At 43.1% G+C, this 17,497-nt stretch overlaps 1 protein-coding gene across 9 annotated transcripts in view; it reads right to left on the reverse strand.

Annotated features, from left to right (window-relative positions):
- Window positions 1-1,021: 1,021 nt before the first annotated feature.
- ABCC6 (ATP binding cassette subfamily C member 6) overlaps window positions 1,022-17,497 on the reverse strand; it is a 337,990-nt gene continuing 321,514 nt past the window's right edge. For 5 of the 9 annotated variants that reach the window (XM_042437337.1, XM_042437339.1, XM_042437340.1 and 2 more), the window contains 8 exons: window positions 14,728-14,927; window positions 12,199-12,325; window positions 11,719-11,820; window positions 11,191-11,337; window positions 9,836-9,994; window positions 7,231-7,397; window positions 4,723-4,917; window positions 1,022-1,382 (listed from right to left, as the gene is read on the reverse strand). In XM_042437337.1, the coding sequence (XP_042293271.1) occupies window positions 1,274-1,382; window positions 4,723-4,917; window positions 7,231-7,397; window positions 9,836-9,994; window positions 11,191-11,337; window positions 11,719-11,820; window positions 12,199-12,325; window positions 14,728-14,927 (1,206 nt within the window). In that variant the 3' untranslated portion in view covers window positions 1,022-1,273. Of the gene's footprint in view, window positions 1,383-2,653; window positions 2,682-4,722; window positions 4,918-7,230; window positions 7,398-9,835; window positions 9,995-11,190; window positions 11,338-11,718; window positions 11,821-12,198; window positions 12,326-14,727; window positions 14,928-17,497 lie in introns of those variants that run through there. The other 4 variants (XM_042437338.1, XR_006100478.1, XR_006100479.1 and 1 more) reach the window with 4 other exon arrangements.

A 17,497-nucleotide genomic window follows, 5' to 3' on the forward strand; every position in this document is an offset into this window, starting at 1 on the left:
CAGTCCTATAGGGCAGTGTCTCTCAGTCTAATGTACAAATTATTTTTTTCAGCATTCCAGGGACTGGCATTACATACAGGGGTACCCCGGGTTACGAATTTAATTCGTTCCGCCGCCGCTTTCGTAACCCGAAAGGCTTTCGCAAGCCGAAAACCCATAGGCGCTAATGGGGAAAAGCCGCGATTTGGTGCGAAAAAGCGCCGAAAAGCACCAAAATCTCTTTCGTAACCCGAAATAACCTTCGTAACCCGGAACAGTTTTTTTCAATTGATTTTTTTCGTAACCCGGAAATTTCGTAAGGCGGCGCATTCGTATCCCGGGGTACCACTGTAGTTGGCTATAATTGTCAGATCTGGCCACGGTGGTACATCCCGTTTGGATTACTGTAGTGCACTCAACATGAGGTAGAAACTTCAGTTGGCCTAAAGAGCTGCAGCCAGGTTAACTGGAGCTGGCTATAGGGAGCATACAACTCCCTTGTTGCAAGAGCTCCAATGGCTGCTGGCCTGTTTCCTGGCACATTTCAAAGTGCTGGTTTTGACCTATAAAACCCTTTACAGCTTGGGTCCAGGTTATTTGAAGGATTGTATTTCCCACTAGACACAACACTCCCACTAGAGTGTTGAGATCATCCAGAGAGGGCCTTCTCTTTGTCCCACCACCGTCTCAGGCTTGTTTGGTGGGAACAAGAGAGAGGGCCTTCTCAGTGGCTCTTCCCAAGCTTTGGAACTCCTCCCTAGACAGGCCAGGATGGCTCCATCTATAAGCTATCTGTTCAGAAGCAGATAAAGACATTATTGTGCTGTCAAGGCCTTTTCAAGCTGATAAGGGCTGGTTTTTAAATGATGTCCCATTTAAATTTTAAGGTTTGTATTTTAATACAATACATTTTAGTTCATAATTGTTTTAACTCTTAAAATTCCTTAATTTTTTTACTTTTTATGTTTATATATTCTAATGTTGTACTGTTTTTAAATTGTATTGTTCTAAGTTTTGTTCACCGCCTTGAGTCCCTACATGGGGAGAAAGGTAGGATATAAGAAAATGTAGTTATAATAATAACAATAACAATAATTTCTTTCTTTTCTGGAAACTCCTCCAGGGACCACCACTTTGATAAGCACTGCTATAGAGGAGAAGGGAGGGCAATTTTGCTATCTTATTGACATCAAACAGGGCTGTTTCAGACCCAGCAGAGACCTTTTTTTCAAGTGAGTTCTGGTTCATTTCTTGCTTTGATCTTTCTGAACAATTTATTCCTTGAGTTCAGACATCACACCAGCCCTGATTCTTCAGCCATTCTGTAGAATAGTCCCTTCTGGGATATTAAGTTCAGTGGAGTGTCAAATTCTGCCACCTGACCACTTTCCATAACTATAATTCTGAAAACATTAAAAGAAATGTCAACATTAGGATATGTTCCTGGTCACAGCAAAGCCAGTTCAGCATAACATTTCCTTAAGCTATCAAGGAACAAATTAGTTAAAACAACATTTTCATGGGGAGGAGGGAATTAGCTGTGTTAGTCTGTTGCAGCTGAAAAAGCAAATAATCAAATGAGTTTATCAAACGGAAGGAATTTCTCTTAAATTCGAATAAAAAGAAAGTGGGTAGGGTTGCCATAGGTCCGGACCTCCAAACCGACACAAATGTAGGACAAAATTTTCAAATGTAGGACAAAATTTTTTGTGTCCTATATTTGAATAGGAGTCCCGGACCTGGGCCCCGCCCTCGCTGCTGTGGTGACGGGGGCGGGGCTAAGGCGGGGAGGGAATACTCCTCCCAGGGAGGCTTGCCCTCCCGGCCTTCGCCCTGCCCTTGCTGCTGTGGCAACGGGGACGGGGCTAAGGCGGGGAGGGAATACTCCCCTCAGCCCGGGGGTGAGCGAAATCCCATGGGCGGGGCCAAAACAGGGAGGGACCATGTGGCCCCGCCCAAAACCGGAAAAGTCCCGCCCACCAGCGGGATATGGCAACCCTAAAAGTGGGGCCAGAATGCATTCATTTAAAGTCGCCAGTTTCGCGCAATTATGTGAATACGCATTGCATTCGAACTGGCTCCCCATTGCCCAAAAATAGCATGCCATTGCCTGAATTTGCATGTGGCAGTCTATCATGCAATAATGTGAAACTCATGATTGCGTTTGGACTGACTTCCCATTGCCCGAATTTGTATGTAGTGGGTTATCATGCAATAATGTTAAACCCCATGATTGCGTTCAGATTGCCATCGGATTATACTTCCAATTCCCCTTGTCTGATAAACTCCAAAGTTGCCATGGTGACCAATTATAGGACACAAATATAAACTTAGATACTTGAACTGGGTTTAAGTGCATTTTGTTTTACATCTCAGTTCACAAAAAGGAGACACAAAAGACTGTAGCAACTATAGGATCATAGCATTAATTTCCCATGCAAGCGAAATTATGCACTGCAAACATACAATGGCTGCTGGAGTACACCAAATAATTCCAAAAGAAGATCAGCATGTGTTTTACAGACTATAGCAAAACTTTCAACTGCATAGATCAGTGATGGTGAATCTTTTACAGACTGAGGCGTTTATCAGACGAGGTTTCTGCAGCTCAGATCTGGGCTTTTGCAGATTGGGCCATTCGCATTGACATGATAAGGAGAATGTATTTTCATACCTGGTTGCTCTTCTGTTGCCCTTCCGAACTGAGGAGGAATCAAATTGAAAGAAGTCACATGATGTGGATTCAGGGAAAGCGGAGTGAGTGCAAATTGTAGTTCCACACTGGTGTATACCATGGGGGATTCAATGATTCGAATTGGGACCCTTGCACATGCTCAGTGGGGCCCTGAAGGCATCCTGAACCTTTGCACTTCCGGGGCTAAGAAGGGAGCCAGGCTCCACTTTCATGCGAATGCAAGCCTCACCTGAATGACAGCTGCCCCTTTTTTCTTTCTCCCTTCTAGTTTCCCTTCCCTGGCAGCCAAATTCAAAGGGTCTTCCGTGTCACAGCCCTGAGCCAATTCATCCACATCTATATCTATCCCAGTGATCCCCAAACTGTGCCCTTTAAAGGATCCTGGACTTCAGCTCCCAAAAGCCTCAGCCATGTTGGCCAATAGCCTGGGATTCTGGGAGCTGAAGTCCAAAAGCCCTTAAAGAGCTATATCTATATATTATCTACAACCATCCTCCTGTCATTCAGTTGCCTTCTCTTAGGTTGCATCCACACTGGGGAGATAATCCAGTTTAACTCCAGTTTAACTATCCTGGCTCAGTGCTATGGAATTCTGGGAACTGTAGTGTCCAGAGACATTGAGCCTTCTCTGCCAGAGAGCTCTGGTGTACGTACGTACGTGTGTGTGTGTGTGTGTGTATGAGTGTATGTGTATGTATGTGTGTGAGATAGATGTTGAGATTGACAGGAGGATGGATGTAGATGTGCATGAAATTGACATTGAGCCTTCTCTGCAAGAGAGTTCTGGTGCCTCGGCCAACTAGTAACCTAAATTATTATTATTATTATTATTATTATTATTATTATTATTATTTTAAAAATAAAGTATTACTATTATGGGAGTTTGAGTTTGTTGTGGGGTCCTTGACTCGAGGCTATGGAATTCTGGGAGTTCCATCTCTCCCTCCATCCTCGTGTTTCATTTCCTTCACATCTATTTTGCAAACATTAGTATACATCCTTTGGATAGATGTACATGAGGATGAAATGGATGGGGCTCTGACACAGGATCCCTTTGAATTTGGCTGCCAGGGATATGTGTGTGTGTGAGAGAGAGAGGCAGAGAGGGAGAAAGCGCTGGCTGCTCTGCCGAAGTTGCATTGGGGAAGAGGGGGGAAGCAGAGAGAGAGCTCCAATGGAGCCCCGGTTGCCCTGAAAGCAAAAAGAGCCACCGGAAGTAAATGGGGCACATTTCAGCAGGGCATCATGGGAGATTTGCAACCTGGGGGTCTTGCGATCGTGTTCAGGATTGGGATTCCACACCAGACCAATTCGCAATGAGTTCGAACTGAGCCCCAATGTGAATTGTGTCAATCCACTTATTTAGCGAACTCACCAAATCGCCACAAAATGAGGAGTCAGTAAGGATTCACATTTAAAGCTACCAGGTATGAAAATACATTCTCCTTATCATGTCAATGTGAATGGCCCAATCTGCAGAAGCCCCAGATCTGAGCTGCAGAAACCTCATCTGATAAACGCCTGAGTGCCCAAACTGCAGTTGGGTTTACTGGCCAGTGGGGATAAAGGGGAGAGATGACTCAGGTGAGCAAAAAGCAGCCCACCTCACCTGCAGCTGCAGCCAAAGCAAAGAGAAATATGGTTGCTCTTCTAGACTTGGGCTGCCTTTTCCCCTTGCCCTTAAAACACAATTGACAAGCATGTTGAAAATATGTAAATGAAGAAGTATAGCATCTGTCTGGTAAAAAGGCCTTCCTCAGCACTCAGACAGCTGCTTAAAGCCTTCCTGAACAAAAAGATCTTTGCCTACCAATGGAAGGACAATTTGAGGAGGACACAGTGTAGTCTCCCTTTGAAGCAGAATTCCACAACCTGAGAGCAGCCATTGTGAACACCTCATACTGGGTTACAACTCTCATCATCCTCTGCCATGACTCCCATGGTGAATTGGGATGATGGGAACTGTGGCCCAAAACATCTGGACGGCATCAGGTTGGAGGAGACTGACATAATGCACCAGCAGTAATTATAAGCTAAGAAAGTCTTACCTGTCACAGTCCATAAGAGTGCTGATGCGGTGGGCTATTGTAAGAACTGTGCAGTTCCTAAACTGAGTCCTTATGGTAGATTGAATCTGGAGATCTGTTTCAAGATCCAAAGCTGCCGTGGCCTCATCCAGAAAGATAATTTTGCGTTTCTGAAGCAGTGCTCGTGTCAGGCAGATGAGCTGCCGCTGGCCAACACTGGAGGATGGATTAGAGGACAGTAAGAGGTGGATCTTTGTCTCCTAGGAAAACAACTTGACTGAATATTTCTCTGCCATTCTTTATTTTATACATTTCTATACTGCCACTTTGGGCTGTTGACAACAGTCCATAAAACACAACATATATCAACATCACAGCCAACAGAAGTAAAAGGCAGGACTAAAAAAAAAAAAATCACAGTAGAATTAAAAATGAAAAAAAAACACCTAGGAAAAATAATGCTTAGAAGCTTTGCATTAACATAGATTTTGGGATGCAGTGCTACCAATATGTGGATGACGCTCAGCTCTACTACTTCTTTCTACCTCAATCCAAGGAGGCTATCCTGGTCCTAAACTAGTGACTGTCATCACTCATGGACAAACAAATTGGAACTTAATTTAGAAAAGACAGAGGTGCTCCTGGCCAGTTGGAAGGCAGGTCAGGGAATAGGAATTCAGCCTGTGTTAGATGGGGTTACACTCCCCCTGAAGATGCATGTTCACAGTTTTGGAGTACTCCTGGACTCAGCTTTGAACCTGGAGGCTCAGGTCTCTACAGTGACCAGGAGTGCTTTTGAACATTTAAAGTGTGTACGCCAACTGACCCTGTTCCTTGAGATGTTGGATATGGCTATGGTGATACATGCCTTGGTTACATCCTGTTTGGACTACTGTAACATAGTCTACATGGGTTGCCTCTGAAGAGTGTTCAGAAACTCCAGCTGGTCCAACGAGCTACAGCCAGACTGTTAACAGGGGCAGGTTATAGGGACCACACCATGCCCCCATTGAAACAGCTCCACTGGCTGAGCCTTCTATGGCTCAGGGCCAGGCTAAAATGCAGATCATATCTCCCTGTATGAGCTGGTGCAGGCTCTGAGATCCTCAGGCCCTGCTCTCCTTCTCACCACCATCACAAGCATGGTTGGTGGGGACACAAGAGAGGGCCTTCTTGGTTGCTGCCCCTAGACTGTGGAACTTCCTTCCCAGGGAGGCCAGAATGATCCTTTCCTTGCTGGCCTTCTACCAGCAGGCGAAGGCCTTCCTGTTCAGATAGGCATTCAAAACAGAAATTTGTTAAAGAACAGGTTGGGGTGTTATATTGTTCTAAAGATAAACATTTTTATCTTTAATCTTATTTTATTGTTATAATATTGTAGTAATTCAATGCTGTTTTAATGTACTATTTTGTATGCTTTTAACTGTACTGGTTTTTTAAAATTGTAACCCTTCCTGAGTCCCAGTTTTGGGAAAGGGAGGGATATAAATAAATATAACAACAACAACAACAACAACAACAACAATGATAATTTGGTCTTCCATGTATTTTGGAGTTCCATTTCCCCAAAAGCCCCAGCCAGCATGGCAGAGAGTAAGGGAAACAGGAGCTGCAGATGAAAATAACAGGTTGACCTTATCATTGACATAGATGATGACATGACCTCAAATGAGGGTGAGATTCAGGCCACTTTCCCTAAATAACAAGGACATTAATTTCTCCCAGTCTCTCATGTCTGGAGGATGTTAATCTTATCATCATCCTGAGACACTGAGCACGAGTCTCTGTCAGTTGTTCAGTCTCCTAGGCATAGCCTTTGATCCTTCCCAGAAGACCTGGCAATTAGTTACACTGACTGGAACTTCTAGGAGCTGAAGACCAAAATAGCTAAAAGAACAAAAGTTGGGAACCATGGTCCTAGACAACACAGAACAACCTCTGCTTGCCATTATAAGGTCTTGGATGGTTTCAGCTCAACCAACAGTCAGGAACAGTTAGGAACATTAGGAATTTTATAGTATATAATAATAAGTTATGTTTTGTTTTTGTACCACACCACCTACCTTAAACAGAATGACCCTTGCACGATCAAAATCTAGCAAGACAAGATAGTTTTCAGGAGAGCATCTCAGCAGTGAGAGTTCAGAAATCAGGGTGCCACAAACCAAAATGCCTTCTTCTAATTTCAAATGATGGAAACACCCAAAGGAGGGCCTTGGATAAAGACCTTGCATTTATGGACAGGCTGTTGCCAGGGGAAACTTTCCCAGAAGTATGTACTGTGTTTTATTGCTTTTTAAATTGACATACTGGATTATATGATTGTTTGGCAGAAAATCTGTTTAATGCAATACTGTATCTTTAGATGATGGTCAACAACAGCAACAATAATAATGCTATAAAGGTAGATTCATTCTGGGAAGGGTGGGGAGACCAATGAGAAACTGACACATAAATGAGCCTTTTGATCAGCCTATAATCTCAAATATAAAGAAGAGCATTTCTTTTCCTACTCTCTGTTTTGGATACCTCAGATTTCCACCTCTTTCAGAACACTCATAGGACAACTGATCAGGGAGATCCAGAATAAAGCCCTTCAGCAGCATCAGTTCCAAAGCGGTCCAGATGTCTTCATCAGAGTGTTCATTCAAGGGATCAACATTCATTCTCAGAGACCCAGAAAACAAAACAGGATCCTAAGCAAAGTGGGAAAAATGTAAGAGACAAGCCCTAATGGGCTGTTTTATATGAGACTCAAGTAAAGACATGGATAGGAAGCTCACTAATTCTGTCCCCTTCCATTGTCACTTTGCTTATATGAAAAGTAATAAGAATAAAGTGGAGGATGCAATTTATGCATAATGACTCTGTATGGGGTGAAGCAGACGGCTGTTAAAGAGAGTCTTCTGGCCGTTCTGGCTGCGATCGGACCAGGACCATGGGGACTGTATGGCCTATTCCCAAAGCGGGCCACCACCTGCAGTCCCAAACCATTCCAGTCAGGAGTCGTTTCAAATAGACTCCTTTTGCATCTGGTTCTTTGAGCCAGCATGGCTTCTGGCTGTTTTGGGAGCATCCATCATTGAAATGCCATGCACCCAAAGCAGCCAGAAGTCACTTTATTTGGCCCATGCATTTTGGGTCTATGTGATTCTAGGCCCTGGTTTCCAAGGTTGTGGCTTATGTGGAGAGCTTCCACAGGTAAAAGAGGTTCTCTTCTTTCGTTCAAGCAAAAGGATAATGGCAGGGGCAGGTCCCATGCATTCCTCTCCTTGAATATTTACTTAACCCTTATATTAAAAACATCCGATTAGGGCTTCTGTAGGCTCCTTCTCACTGAGGTCAGCCTGAGTCTGGGCTGTGTCATGTATGATGAGACAAAGCTGCTGGTGTTAAAAAAGATTTTTTGATGACTAATGCATACAGCAATTGTTTCTTAGCAAAAAAGCCCAGCATTTTTCCTATTTTTGAAGGGCCCTAATTCATGAGAAATATGGTCTTAACACCACACCTGAAAGCAGGGTCTTATACAGGGTTTGCAGTAGCTAGTCAAAGGAAACTCTCATACTTGGAAGCAGCTATACAAAGATCCTGACCCTACCAATAGCAACTCTCACAGCTATGCAGTGAGGAAGAAGAAAAGCCCATTCTTTCCTGAAGTACTTAGATGTGGAAGAATTAATTGCAGCTTCTCTGGCTAATAACTATATCTTCCAAGCACAGTAACCAATTTTAGTCTGTGCTGTAATGTGCTATGAATTTTGCAAATATCTGTAGCAATCCTCTCTGTTGACAACTGTAACATCCACTGTATTCCACTTCATGCACACAGGCTAAATGAACACTAACCATTTCCCATTTGGGACCCGCCTTCTCCAAAATTCTCTGAGGACAGAATTGTTTTTTGAAAGAAAGAAAGAAAGAAAGAAAGAAAGGGTGGTAAGGCCTCCTTGCAGTCTGAAGCAGTACTCTCTCTCTCTCTCTCTCACACACACACACACAGTTGGGTGACCTCAAATTAGAACTAAGCTTTTGGGGAAACTCACAGATGGCATCTTAGAAACCAGTTCTAATAATTATCAGACCAGAGTTGGGAAAAGTTACTTTTTTAGACAACAGCTCTGAAAATCTACCAGTCAGCATGACTAGTGGTCATGCTGGCAGAGCAATTTCTAAGAGTTTTAGTATCAGCAGCAGTAGTAGTGATGGTTGGGGGGGATTTATCCTTTTTTCTCTCTCTCTCCTTGTGACATGTCCCATCTGAAAGATGGCTTCTGCTGTATACTGGTAGCAGGGAACATTCCTTCAGGAAAGCTTGCAGCTACTGCTCCCCTAGTGCTAAACAAGGCAGAAAGAGCAAGTATTGTAGAAGTTGGGGGAAGCAGAAAGGCAGTTCAGACAGGCAGGGGGTGCGGTATGGCAGCAAGTTTTCCATGCCACTCAGATCAACTTCAAAGATTTCCTGATTCGGGGAAGAAAAACCTTGAGGTGAAATCTCAAGCCCATTCAAGGAGAGACTTGGAGAGATTGTCCATCTCTCGAAATCTGCATTATTCCCTCTGTTTCTGATGTTAAGGCTGTTCGTACTGTTGCCTCTACAGCCAAAACAACAACACTCAAGAAGACCTATCATAGGCTTGGGTAAACATTCCAAAAAACAAACTTTCAAAAACAATTGCAAACATTCCAAAAAACAAAACAGAAACTTTTAGAAATAATCTGAAAGCAGCGAGGAAGAGACCTCAAAACAGCCAAATGAAAACTGAGTGTGTTTTAGGGCACAGTGGCCACAAATGTTGACAAATAAATAAATAAATAATGGGGAGTGGGTAGCAGGTAGCAGAAGGATTGGAATGGAGTATCATGGATGTAAAGTCGAAGGCTTTCATGGCCGGCATCCATAGTTTTTTGTGGGTTTTTCGGGCTATGTGGCCATGTTCTAGCAGAGTTTCTTCCTGATGTATCATGGATGCAGGCATGTCTGACTGGCTCTAGCAGAGTTTCTTCCTGATGTATCATGGATGCAGGCATGTCTGACTGGCTGGCATTGTGAAATGGCACTGCTCTGCCCTGGGGAATTTTTAGCACATCCTACTCACCTATTGATCATTGCCTTTAGAAGCTGATCTCCTACCTGAGGGATAATTGTAACCTTGCTTCTCAGTTCATGCAGACCAATTTGGGCAATGTTGATTCCATCAATCAAGATCTCTCCTTCAGCAGCTTCCACTAGTCTCAGAAGGCCCATTGCAAGAGAAGATTTCCCAGCACCTGTCCTTCCAGCTATACCAACCTAGGGGGAAAGGGGGTTTCTTCAGTACTGCTGGTGGGATAGCAACAGACCAGTTTAAGGAGCAGGGTTGTGCTTGATAGCAGGTGCTCTGTCATCCGACAGAGAAGCTCCAGAAGAATGCCAAGGTGCCTGCTGCTGCTGCTGCCTACCCCCCACATCAGCTGCCTAGTATTGCCAACACTGCTGTAAAATTACAGCTCCTTCTGTTACCATGAGACAACCATAAGGCTTTTTTATATCACAGCACCAAAAATCCATAAAATAGTTAATGTATAAAAACTATAATTAATTGTTTTTCTTATTTTTAAGGTTCTGCATGACTCTTTTGTTATAACAGACTGAAACTCAGGCTATCAGCCTTGAAAAAATTCTCCTTTTCTTCAGATTTAAAAAAAAAACCCAAGAAATGTGGGACACCTCTGTTATTTGTAGGCTAGGCTTTACTGGAGATCTCAGAGTTCAGCAATAGTTAGAGCACTCCAGTTCTGAGCACTGAGATCTCCAGTGTAAAAGTACTGAAGATGAAAAAGACAACTCTACTCTGTCATGTTGTGGATATTACTGCGATAAAAGTGTATTCCAGGAAAAAAATGCAGCTTCTTTTTATATTGTGTGTGCCTGACATACACAAGGCCCTTTCAGACTTGAAAATTTGCTGCCACAAGGTGTGTTGATGACCTCAAGCTTAGAGGGCTTCAAAAGGGAAACAGACAAATTCACAGAGCATATCTATGGCTCCTAATCCAGAGCAGTGTTTCTGAACATTGTGAGTAGGAGAGTGTTGCCTTTGTGTCCAGCTTATAGGCTTCGTATAGCCACTGTGATTGAGGAATAGGATTGCTGGTTTAGATAGGATTTTGGTTTGACTCAGCAGGGCTCAAGGACAGTCCCAGCATGAGGTAGACCGAGGCATCAGATTCTGGTGGTATGAAGGGGATAGCGGAATTGGCTTCTTGGCAATTCCTTTCTGGTTCCATGAATTCAGTCCTGCACCTTCTCAACTAACTACTGGTTTCAGATGCATTGGAGAACACAGTTTCACCAACTGTCAGTCCACATGGTTTTTGTACAGAAACAGGAGGGAGAACCATCTTGTTCTTCAGCTTGTGCAGTGAAATTATCTTCGACTAGCTAAGCTGAAGTAGACTTAACAACAACAACAGCTTCAGCTCTTATTTTCTTATTTTATGCATTACCTTTTTTGGTCCATTGATCTGTATGCTGACATTCTTCAGTGCGAACTCTAAGTCTGACCTATAGCGTAAGCTATATCCTCGAAATTCAATATTTCCTTCTGTAGGCCAGTTCTCATATTGAAGCTTATTGTCTGAAGTCCAAGGAGCCTAGAAAGACACAACAGCACCTCAAATTCAAAATGGCAGATTCCAGCTCAACTTAAAAGAAGTGGAAAAGAGCCAATGCATTACTGTGATGATTACAGAATTTAAACCTGTTAGCTTCAGCACTTTAGCTCATGGATCAGTTGAAGAATTTCTTCTGGCCCTACTACGATATCACACAGTGCTAGATATATAATTTTTCTTAATTTTGAATGAAAAGGAAGTGGGGCCAGAACGCATTCATGTGAATTTGCTAGTTCAGCAAATTTACATGAATTCGAATTGCATTTCGAACTGACTTCCCATTGAACTCTCAATCAAAGTAAATTCAAATGTGAAAGAAATTGATACAGGTAGATCATTCTTCCCTTATCCAGCACTTACTTCTTTGAGTGTCTGTGAATAATCTTTCACTCTCTCTACAGACACAATGTTGTTGTCCATCTCTGCCAAAGCACGCACCATCCAGTTCAAAATGCCTGTTATCTAGCCGAAAGAAAAGAGAAGCACAGGAACTAATCTGTCAGCTGACAAGGCCAGGTGTTTCTAAACCCACAAGAATACATTTCAAAAAGGACCAGGCAGTGCATGATTGGAAAGACGTCTAGCAAAGAGCTGCTACCAGTCAGAACAGGGGATACTGGGCTAGATGACCTAATAGATTAACACAGTTTAAGGCAGCTTTAGATCTTCATGACAGAAATCACAATACAATATAAAGTAATGAAAGGCTTTGAAAATATGGAAAAGGGCAATGGAATAAATGGTATGTCATGATCTAGAAACTGATCCTATCAGTGTGGAAACTGCAGTGGGTCTGAGGGACACAGAGTAGCTAACGTTGCTACTATTTGGGGGGATTACCTGCAGAGCACAGGAAATGGAAAACCCCACAAGCCCTGGACTGAGGCGTTGCTTGCTTATCACAGCAAGCAAAGTTGCAAACAGGACGATGCTATTCCCTAAGAATTCTATGTTTGTGGCAAGCCATCTGGAATGACAAAATAGAAAGTAAGACCTTACTTGCGAATCTTATTATTTCTCATTTAATTACATTTTTAAAAAACACATTTCCTTTATTTTATGTAAGCAAGCATTTACACTCCACCCTTTAAGGATAAAATCAGATCCAAAGCAACTCACAAATAAAATATATCAAGAGCCCTGTTGTATCAGAATCAAGGATGGCTTAATTCACTATTCTCTCTCCCCCCACAGACAACTTCATTTTATTTTACTAGCTACCTTTCTGCCCCACCTTAACTACAACGGGCTTAAGGAGCTTACCAGGGTGTTCTCACTTAAGATTTGAAACGATTTAAAATACAACGTTTTTAATAAAACCGATTCAAAATAACCCTGGTCTTATCCCGCGTTCCGAATCGCTTTTATTCTTTGTTCCTATCTGGTTTTTTTAATCGAAGTTTTTACCTGCAAGCGTTCCTACTTGGCATGAAATCGGTGTTTAAATAAATCGATTTTTCTCCTCCATACCTTATTTGGAGCTGTCAATCAATAGTACGTCAGAATGACGTAACGTTAATCTGGAATATTTGGAAGCGATTTATCTTTTGGCATCGTTTCCATTTCATTGACAGTTTGTGAATCGATGTATTTTTGGCGGTTGTTTTTTTCAAATGGACCAATGAAGGCGCTTAATCGCTCAAACGTCCTCTTCTGTGTCTCCCCATATTAACTGCCATAACTCAGTGCTAGGGAATCCTGGGAATGGTAGTTTATTATGGCACCAGCACTCTCTGGCAGAGGAGGATAAATGTCTCACAAACACAACAGTTCCCATAATTCCTTAGTACTGAGCCAGGGCAGGTTAAGGGGTCTCAAACTGTATTATTTCTACAGTGGGTTTGGAACTACAGATGAGGGTTTTTTTCATAAATTAAAAAAGTTGTTACTTTATAATTACCTTATATATATATATATATATATATACACACACACACACTCATATGCATATATATATACATGTGTGCAAACACACACACAAATATATATGTGTGTATATACCTATATGTTTGTGTGTGTATGCATTTATATATATATATATGCATGTGTGTGTGAGAGTATTCATATATAATTGTGTGTGTCTGTCTGTCTGTCTGTCTGTAGTGTGTGCGTGTGTGTGTGTTTGCCAAATCGGATCAAGGAGGAGAAGGCAGTGGGTTTCAGTGGGTAGAGACTCTTCTGCATCCATAATTCCTTACCACTGAGCCAGGGCAGGTTAAGGGGTCTCAAACTGTATTATTTCTACAGTGGGTTTGGAACTACAGATGAGGGTTTTTTCATAAATTAAAAAAGTTGTTACTTTATAATTGCCATATATATATATATACACACACACACACACACACTGCTGGAAAAGCAGGGAGGGAGCACTCTTCCCAAAGATTCTCTTTCCAGGGTTGGAGGAGAAGGCAGATTCCATTTGAGAAAGGGAGGGAGAAAGGCTCTATTCCCCCCCCCATTGATCAGAGCCCTTCCCTGCCTGGGTGAAATCAGATGCCTCCTCGCGAGGAAGCTTCCCTTCCCTGCCTGGGCGAGATCAGATGCCTCCTCGCGAGGAGCCTTCAATTCCCTGCCTGGGCGAGATCAGATGCCTCCTCGCGAGGAGCCTTCCCTTCTCTGCCTGGGCGAGATCAGAGCCCAAGCGGGCAGGGAATGCGTCTTCGAGAGGAGGCTTACCTTCCTGCCTCTCCTCCGTTAGAAATGGGCTCTCCCCACACAGAGGGGAGGTTGCAACCCACCGGGGGAAGCCTTGTAGTCCTTTGGCAGATGCAGGCGCTTGAGCAGCCGGGACTTCAGGCGCTTAAAGCGCTGAAGAGATTAAGCGCCTGTAAACCATTAAAATAAAAAATAAAAAAAATCCTTATCTCTTATTGAAAGACCACAGCGGACAAAGGGGTGAGGGAAGCAAAAATGGCGACAGCCACGACGGATGGGGACAGAAAGGGCAACTCCCCCAAGGCCAGCCCCATCGCACTCCGCTCCTCCCATCCAGCTAACCCGATTTCAAAGGCTGTCGTTCCTATTTGAATGCTCCGGTTCCTATCCCGATTCAAGGGAAAAACGTAGGTCCAACCCTAGTACTTTTTTAACACGCGTTAAATGACGAAAACACAATTCAAAATTTTAAACCGCTCCACGATTCGATTTGTAGTGGGGATGATTGCGGGTTGCTCTAGAACAGTTCTAGATTTAAATCGGTTCCTAGTAGGAACACCACTCCTAGGATTCGATTCAGAACGCGGGGTTTCGCCTAGTGAGAACATCCCCTACATGGCTCTCCTCTTCCCCATTCTATCCTAACAACTATTCTGTGAAGCAGGGCAGATGAGGAATAGAGGCACCCTATTCACTGAAGCTGTCATATTATACCTGTCAGCCACCACAGCAGGGAAAGATGCTCGTTGGTTTTCATCCACACTGAAATCATTTTGCAAAATAAAACGCTGCTGAGCTTTGTATGCACGGATGATGCTGAGCCCTTGAAAAGTCTCAGAAATGTTAGAATAAATGGGTGAACGGCTTGCAGTTTCCAGGCGTTTCAGTTGGCATGAAGTGGCAATGAAGAAGCTCTTTGGGGAGGAGGGGGGATTGAGAGACCACCAAAAAAAAAAGGAGAGAGAGTTTAAATTGAGAATCCATTCTTATCTCAGGGATTTAGGAAGGTGGCACTAATGGGTACATGTGACAGAATGAGATCTTTAATGACTGGCGCATCCACACTGCAGAAAAAATCCAGTTTGTCACTTTAACTACTTTAACCATAGCATCATTTTAACCATAGCTCAGTGCTACGGAATGCTGGGAATTACAGTCGGCCCTCCACATTCTCAGAGGTTAGAGGAACAAGACCCCTGCAAATGTGCAAAAACCATAAATAATTCCCCCTGCAATAGCTATTTCTGGGGATCGGAGCACTCCCTTCCTCTGACTCCTCCTGCCCTGCAAAGGCTTTGAATGTTGGAACAGTAACAAGCTCTACACTTGAGCCATTATAGGGCTAATAACCATTACAGAGTTAATGGAGAGCTACTTTGAGAACACAGATGACCTATAGCTGTATATGCATAGCTCTAATCAACTTTTGAGCCTTAATAAGGCAAGCTTTGTACTGAACCTTCCTCTCTCCCTCTTTTGCTCACTCTATTCTTAGCCTTCTTTTCTGTTGCATTATACTTGTGTTATTTGATTGTATTATATAATTGGTATTATTATTTGCTATTTGTTATTATGTTTGCCATTACTTCTATGGTTTATTTTGTATCTTTTGTATATATGGGTTTTGTATTATTCTGTTGCATATAGAATAATAGAATCATAGAATCGTAGAGTTGGAAGAGACCACTAGGGCCATCCAGTCCAGCCCCCTGCCATGCAGGAAATCCAAATCAAAGCATCCCTGACAGATGGCCATCCAGCCTCTGTTTAAAGACCTCCAAGGAAGGAGACTCCACTACACTCCGAGGGAGTGCATTCCACTGTCGAACAGCCCTTACTGTCAGGAAGTTCCTCCTAATGTTGAGGTGGAATCTCTTTTCCTGTCGCTTGCATCCATTGTTCCGGGTCCTGTTCTCTGGAGCAGCAGAAAACAAGCTTGCTCCCTCTTCAACATGACATCCTTTCAAATATTTAAACAGGGCCATCACATCACCTCTTAACTTTCTTTTCTCCAGGCTAAACATCCCCAGCTCCCTAAGTCGTTCCTCATAGGGCATGGTTTCCAGACCCGTCACCATTTTTGTCGCCCTCCTTTGGACACGCTCCAGTTTCTCAATGTCCTTTCTGAATTGTGGCGCCCAGAACTGGACACAATATTCTAGGTGGGGCCTGACCAAAGCAGAATACAGTGGCACTATTACTTCTCTTGATCTAGACACTATACTTTTATTGAAGCAGCCTAAAATTGCATTGGCCTTTTTAGCTGCCGCATCACACTGTTCATTCATGTTCAACTTATGGTCTACTTGGACTCCCAGATCCCTTTCACATGTAGTTTCATTCAGCCAGGTGTCACCCATCCTATATCTGTGCATTTTATTTTTCTGCCCTAAGTGCAATACCTTACATTTCTCCATGTTGAAGAAATATATCGTTTGTTACCATTTTAAACATTTATAGATAAAGCCTTTTTATAGTACCTTGTCTCAATTAGTCTCTTTTCAAATCCATTGTTCCAACATTGAAGACACTTCTCCCAAGCCTTTCCACCTTGTGTGGGGAGGTTCAGGGCAGAGGAGCACTTTGGCCCCTCCAACCCTGGAAAGAGAAGATGCTTCTCTCAAGCCTTTCCAGGGTGGGAGGGGTTTGGGGTTTAACATTTGCGAATAACCAAAACTGCAAATGTCAAGCCCCTGGATGTGGAGGGCCAACTGTATAGTTTTGTGGGTTATTTAGCCTTCTCTGCCAGAGAGCTCTGATCCCAAAACAAACTACAGTTCCCAGGTTTATGTAACACTGAGCCATGGCGGTCAAAATGGTGTCAAACTGAATTATTTCTACAGTGTGGATGCCACCGAAGTGATGCGGGATCTGAAGGGCCACCTGCCACTGTAAGACCTTGCCAACTGTCATGTCACAGAAATGGGAACTCTCACATTCAGCAAGAAAATGGTGATGCCAGTTCCTGGTCTTGATCTTATCTACTGACTCCCCTGGATTCTTCCACTGAACAGGGAAAGCCAGAGACTCCCATCTTCACTCTCCTAAAAAAATCAATGACTACACAAGAGTGCCACTTATCCTTCAACAATTTGAGAAAGCACCTGAGGAGAAGGACTGTTTTGGTCTGACTATCAATCCTTTCTAGTTGCTCATCTTTTTGGCTGCAGGACTGCTTTCCATGTTCCTGAAGTCAAATCTTGGGCTGGTATCCTTGGTGCACCACTTGTCACTAATATTCTTCCCCATTCCTTTGCTTCCTCACTTGAGTTGCTGAAAGCAGCTGGAATCTCAGCCGATGAAATCTCTGCTGAAGAGATCCTCAACCTTAAGCATTAGAGATCCTTCTTTGGCTTGCCAGAAAAACCAATGGTGTGTACAAAGGACAGGGCCTTCTAGTGGTAGCACCCATCTTTGAAATGCCCTCTCTCCAAAAACATGCATATCCCCTTCTTTTGATCTTTAGGAAGATTTTAAAGATTTG

Source organism: Sceloporus undulatus, chromosome 8 (assembly GCF_019175285.1).
Source record: "Sceloporus undulatus isolate JIND9_A2432 ecotype Alabama chromosome 8, SceUnd_v1.1, whole genome shotgun sequence".
NCBI classification, from domain to species: Eukaryota; Metazoa; Chordata; class Lepidosauria; order Squamata; family Phrynosomatidae; genus Sceloporus; species Sceloporus undulatus.